The sequence below is a fragment of the Branchiostoma belcheri genome, unplaced genomic scaffold, assembly GCF_001625305.1.
Source record: "Branchiostoma belcheri isolate BF01 breed outbred unplaced genomic scaffold, Haploidv18h27 scaffold29, whole genome shotgun sequence".
Lineage (NCBI taxonomy): Eukaryota > Metazoa > Chordata > Leptocardii > Amphioxiformes > Branchiostomatidae > Branchiostoma > Branchiostoma belcheri.
Window position 1 is genome coordinate 3,125,680 of NW_017803898.1, and position 6,085 is coordinate 3,131,764.

General features: G+C 42.3%; 1 protein-coding gene across 1 annotated transcript in view; it reads right to left on the minus strand.

The window, feature by feature from the left end:
* Nucleotides 1-6,085, minus strand: part of LOC109473144 (glucuronokinase 1-like) — a 12,213-nt gene that overhangs the window by 3,209 nt on the left and 2,919 nt on the right. The window contains exons 6-11 of the mRNA XM_019773044.1: nucleotides 3,607-3,695; nucleotides 3,094-3,250; nucleotides 2,386-2,558; nucleotides 1,327-1,512; nucleotides 833-1,037; nucleotides 231-323 (exon numbers count right to left, since the gene is read on the minus strand). Of these exons, the coding sequence (XP_019628603.1) occupies nucleotides 231-323; nucleotides 833-1,037; nucleotides 1,327-1,512; nucleotides 2,386-2,558; nucleotides 3,094-3,250; nucleotides 3,607-3,695 (903 nt within the window). The remainder of the gene's footprint in view (nucleotides 1-230; nucleotides 324-832; nucleotides 1,038-1,326; nucleotides 1,513-2,385; nucleotides 2,559-3,093; nucleotides 3,251-3,606; nucleotides 3,696-6,085) is intronic.

Consider the following 6,085-nt stretch of genomic DNA (forward strand, 5'->3'; position numbering starts at 1 on the left):
ACCCAATCCATCCATCCATCCATCCATCCATCCATCCATCCATCCATCCATCCATTCATCCATCCATCCATCCATCCATCCACCCATATATCCATCCATCCATCCATTCATCCATCCATCCCTCCATCCACCCATATATCCATCCATCCATCCATTCATCCATCCATCCCTCCACCCACCCATCCATCCATCCATTCAGCTAAGAGACCGATGAGATGACATATAGTCACCTGTGCGACTCTGTCCTGTAGTCCTGCTGTGATAAAAAGTTCCTCCTGCTCCACATCCAGGATAAACTGGGGCTGGATCGGCTTCGGTAGGTCCTGCAGAGAACAAACAAACAAACAAACAAATGAATAAACATCAGTTTCAAAGTGCATCTATGTTTTGGTACAAGTAATTATGAAAAAAGGCTGAATTTCACACAAAGGATTTTAAGAGTAAAGATACTTAAACAAGAATTTTTAGAGAGCATGTTTTTGGCAATACCAACAGGGTGGATGCATTTTCAGGACTAAAAAAAATGTTGTGTTTTCTGTTTCCCAACTGACCCTATAGATAGAAAAAACAGCCGACCCTCCATGATCTGACACCTGAGTGATAAAACGTTGCACAATTGGTTTTGTAACATTGACACTAAAAATAAAAGCGTCTTCATGCAAGTTTTACTTTGTAAAAGTTGGATCACTAGATATCACCAAATTTTAAAAAAAGAGAGGAAAAAAGATTATCCCGACCCTAACTATTGTCTGAAACAGGAAACACAACATTTTTTCCCTAGGCCTCATTAAAAAGCATTCAATCCATCAATCATCATACGAATCCGTCTGACCTTGTCAGTGAGGTTGAAGAACTGCATGAGGCACTTGAGCGTTGCCGTGACGATGGCGCTGCTTCCCGCCAGGCCGACCTGCCGCGGAATGTTGGTGTCATATTTCAGTGTGAAGTTCCGTTTGGCGAGCGCGATGCCCCGCGTGGAACAGTACTGGTAGAACTTCTTACATGTGGCCTGGAGCAGCCGCAAACCCCCCAGGTATCTGCAAAAACATTGAGCTTATTTTTAAGCAAACAAGTTACAAAAATTTCATTTCGATAGATAAACAACTTCAGGGTTAATAAGCAAGAGGTGTGTATTTTTCCCCCTTAGATAAACTTTTATGCCAAAATGTAAACGCATTTCTCCAGCAAATTCATTCATTTGTTCATTCATTCATTCATTCATTCATTCATTCATTCACTCACTCACTCACTCACTCACTCACTCACTCACCCACTCACTCACTCACTCATTCATTCATTCATTCATTCATTCATTCATTCACTCACCCCTCCTTCCTGCTCTGACAGTGCAGGTCGCTCAGGCTGCCAAACTGGGTCGGGTCACACAGGGGGTTAGGGGTCAGGACGACACGCTCGCTCTCCGAGATCGTCACCTCCGCCCAGAAGTTCGCGATCGTCATGGAGATGGTCTTGCCATAGAAACCGTCGGACGGGTTCCCGATCAGCCCGATCCTTTAAGTCAGAGGAAAAATAAAGCAGCAGAAATCTAGTCATTCACTTTACTGTATATAATAATGAACTGGATAGGTACACATTTGCAAAGCAAATGCATAATCTTTACCTTCGCATATGGTCTGCTCTGTTAATTCTTACTCATACACAGTGACTGTCATGGTCAGACAGGAGTCTAAATCCCTCCTGCTATTAAATTGCAACATCATGTAACTCAACACCAGTTACCATGGTGACAGACATCTGGTTCAGGTCATTGCAATTGACTTTATAATCATTTGCTTGGAAGAGAAGAAGAAGAAAAACAGCTGTTTAACAGCACCCTACCTAACTCGACAGTTGCATAGTTATCAGTTATTTCCCTACCTAGCGTATGCCCTTGCCGTGATAACTTTCCATGCTGCCTGTTCGTACTCAGTCCTGCCACTTGCTACAGAATGTAACCCAACACCACAGGGTGTCTGCTACACACAGTTACTAGTACCATTATGGTGACAGCTGTCTTGCCCAGTTAGTGACATTTGTACTTTGTTTGGAAGAAGAAGATTAAAAAGAAGAGGAAACATTGGTGGTGTTGGGTTACCTTTGACCCAGTGTTGACGTCACACTTCAAAGAAGCCATGTGACAAGCTTCACTGGGTCAGTCTACTGAGGAAGACCAGAGTGACTGGTCGAAAGCTCTAGGTGAGAGAACTTTTTGTGTTGGACCAAAAGTTCTAACTTTAAACATCCCTAAATAATTTCATCAGGTTGGTGGAACTTAGGTATTTCTTTTTACACAATCGGTAAATTCTCACCAAACGTCAGCAAAGTGAGAATTTACCGGTTGTGTAAAAAGAAATACCTGTCTCCTAACTTTAAACAGTTCCTCACCTAGCGTATGCCCGTGCCGTGATGACCTTCCTTGCTGCCTGTTCGTACTGTTTGCTGGAGAAGAAGCTGAGCCATTTCTCGTAGTCCGCTAGCCCGACCTGCCCAATCAGCTGGAACCCTGTCGGCAGCTTCATGCCGTAAACAGGGAGGTCAGTTTCATTCACCAGCCAGCTCTGGAAACAACAGAAAGAAAAGTAGTTTCGTTTATAAGCCAGCTCTGGAAACAGACAGGGAGGTCCGTTTCGTTCACCAGCCAGCTCTGGAAACAGACAAAAACAAAAAAAAGTTTCATATATAAGCCAGCTCAGGAAACAGACAGGGAGGTCCGTTTCGTTCACCAGCCAGCTCTGGGAAACAGACCAAAAAAAAAATACAATTACAAAAGTTTCATACATAAGCCAGCTATAGAAAATCTGTCAAAAACTGTAAACTTTAAGGTAACATTTGCAAAACTAATAAGTTTTCCATCTAGCCATGGTCTAGCCTTGCAAACTGATACTCTGTTCATTCTTACCAAAACATATGCATGTATCTACGGTAGTGACCAGTCCTTTCATCTTTGTCCTACCACTTGCTACATAATGTAATCCAACACCACTGGGTATCTGCTACAGCACCAGTTACCATGATTATGATGATAACTGTCCGGTTCAGGTAAGGTAAATCGCCTCCTAGCATATTTACAGGGTACTGCAGGTGCAAACTGACCAGGTATTGCCCAAAGACTCGACTGTTGACATCTGGATGTTGTGCAAGGAATTGTGGGATAGTCTCCAGGGTCTTCCTTCTGAAGCAGTAGAAGACAACGCTGGCGAGGCGGGACGATGTCTGATCTGGTGCTGGTTTTTCAAGGAATCTGGAGATTCTGCAAGAAAGGAGAAGAAACAAGTTCAGGAGTGAATGAGGAATAAAGGAATGAATGTTTTACTTTGTTCTATGCCTTGGTTATACTGTACATCTAGCACTAACTTGATAGTCAATCTCAGGTAGACTTTAGAAATGCCAATGTCCTACTGGATTTAAAGAAACAGGGGCTGGTGCCTCAAGAAACCTGGAGATTCTTTAAGAAAGGAGGAAGAAATAAGAAAGAAGAAAGAAATAAGAAATAATGCTTTGGTTATGCATCTAACATTAACTTGACAGACACACTTTAAGTCTGTTAGACTCTGAAAATCTCTCTCTAAATTCAAAGAAAGCAGCTGATTCCTAAAAAAACCCTACCTGTTAGTGGTTTTCTCCACCTCCACAATCCCTCGTGACTCTGTTCTCTCGGACGGCTCCATCTCGTAGTAGATCGCCAGCTCTCCATCCTGTAATGAATACAACGTTGAATAGATAAAAATCTTTGAAAATAAAATAAAAAATGAATATGTTAATTAATAAAACTATAACACATCTTGTTTGTTTATTCATGTTGGCAGACAAGATAAAAACTGGACCAAAAATTCCAGAATGTTGTATTTGTGTAACATTACATCACAGAAGCATGGTTTATTCATCATTTGTCAAAGATATGCAGGAGTTGGACTAATTTCCTCTGCAAACTGGTCACTCACCTTGAGTTTAAATAACTCATATATAACTCACCTTGAGTTTGAAGTAGTCCAGGACTTGTGAGAGGTCAAACTTCTGGTCCTGAAACAGCATGTCTCCTGCAACCTACCAGGAACCATACACATGTAACGTTACATCAGTACAATGATATCATAATTTTTGTTTTCTCCTGCAAAATACATGAAGCTAACATTGGATCTGCATTGAATCTGAAAATGCTTAAATCTGTCCATATGTACACGTACATAAATAATAAAATGAAAAGTCAACATGACAACATAATGTGTCCTACATCTCAAAACTGTACTTTTCATGTTTTGTTACCAGCTGCAGAATATGAGCTCTTAAGTCTTATTCATGTAACTTTCTATAATCAGCCACTTTCAGCTTTGAATACATGGGTGTCTGTGGAATGTATTATTTGTAATAATGAATCCAAATTATACACTCAGATACAACACTTGAAACTCAATGTCTTATTACTATACAGGCAAACAAATAAACAAACAAACAGTATACACACATACCACCATGACATCATCGTTGACCCGTTTGTTGCGTAGAACGAGCTCGAAGTCTGCCACGGAACCGAGTCGCGTCTCAAACGTTGTGGAACCGTCGTTCACGATGTTCTCCACCGGGAAGTCGTGTGCAGTCGCCCAGCGCTCAAAGTGCTTGTACCTGGGGGAGGGTCAAGGTAGATTAATCGTCTGTTTGCATATTCATTCATTTGTTCATTCGTTAGTTCGTCCATTCATTCATTCTCTTTATCTATACATTCACCATTGATATATAAGTTCATTTATTCAAGAGAAAGGGAAAACTGACGCTAATTGATTCATTCATTCATTGATCTATCCATTCATCCATTCACTCATTCATTCACCCATCCATCCATTCATTCATCCATTCATCTATCCAATCACCCACCTACCCACCCATCCATCCAACCATGCATTTATCCATTCATTCATTCCAAATATCTTGATCGATATTTACAATTATAGTACTCTCTATATTTATAGCACAGTTGACTTACTTGTCTGCATTTGTCACCAGGTACACATCGCTAAATAGTTGCCTCCTGGAAAACAAGACAAGTACACACAAACAAATGAAGACTTTTGGCATCCATATAACATGAGCTTTAGCTAATGCTACTTGCTAGCTAGGGTCACATTTCCAAATTGGGCCTGGCCAGGCTGCTTTGTGAATGAAAAACTCATATCAAGACAAACAGCACTCACAATTAGAAACTGCCTGGTTGGACCCCAGGCTTGGGCACTATGGCTATGTGATTGCTAGTATACTCCTACTGTGCTCGGTGGCATTGAGTTTTACTCTATGATAGTTGTAGAGCTTGAATGCCTGGATACGCATCAGAAGTATTCCGGTAACTCAGGTGTTGAGGGTGTCCCACCGGAAGGGTTAGGGTTAGGGTTAGGGTTAGGGTTAGGGTTAGGGTTAGGGTTAGGATTAGGGTTGGGGTTAGGGTTGGGGTTAGGATTAGGGTTTAGGGTTAAGGTTAAGGTTAGGGTTAAGGCTAGGGTTAGGGTTAGGGTTAGGATTAGGGGGTTAGGGTTTAGGGTTAGGGTTAGGGTTAGGGTTAAGGCTAGGGTTAGGGCTAGGGCTAGGGTTTGGGTTAGGGTTAGGGTTAGGGTTAGGGTTAGGGTTAGGGGGTTAGGGTTAGGGTTGTAGTTAACTCACGTATTGAGAGCGTCCCACCAGAAGGTGAGGATCTTCCTGCCCCCCACCCCGGGGAGGAGGGCCTTCGGGACACCCTGTAGGTTGGTGTATCTTCCCGACGAATCCTTCTGGAACAAGAAATCAGAAATTGCAGATTTGAGTGTTTGGTGCATCAGTCCATGTTTTGGAACTGTACTATATGATCATAGGGAAATTCCTATAACTACTAAGTACCACAGTGACTGTAGGTTTGGGTATCTGCCTAGACGAATCCTTCTGGAACAAGAAACCAGACATTTTTAGACTTCCAGCCAGCTCCACACATTATATCAACTCCAGCACTGCGGTGATTCTCTAGCCTCTACCAGGCTTCGGGAGGCGACTGGAGAAGGTAGAAATTGGCCAAATAGAGAGAGATAACATGCCGAGGGAGTTGGTCTGCTGGAGAGTACGGGTGCAC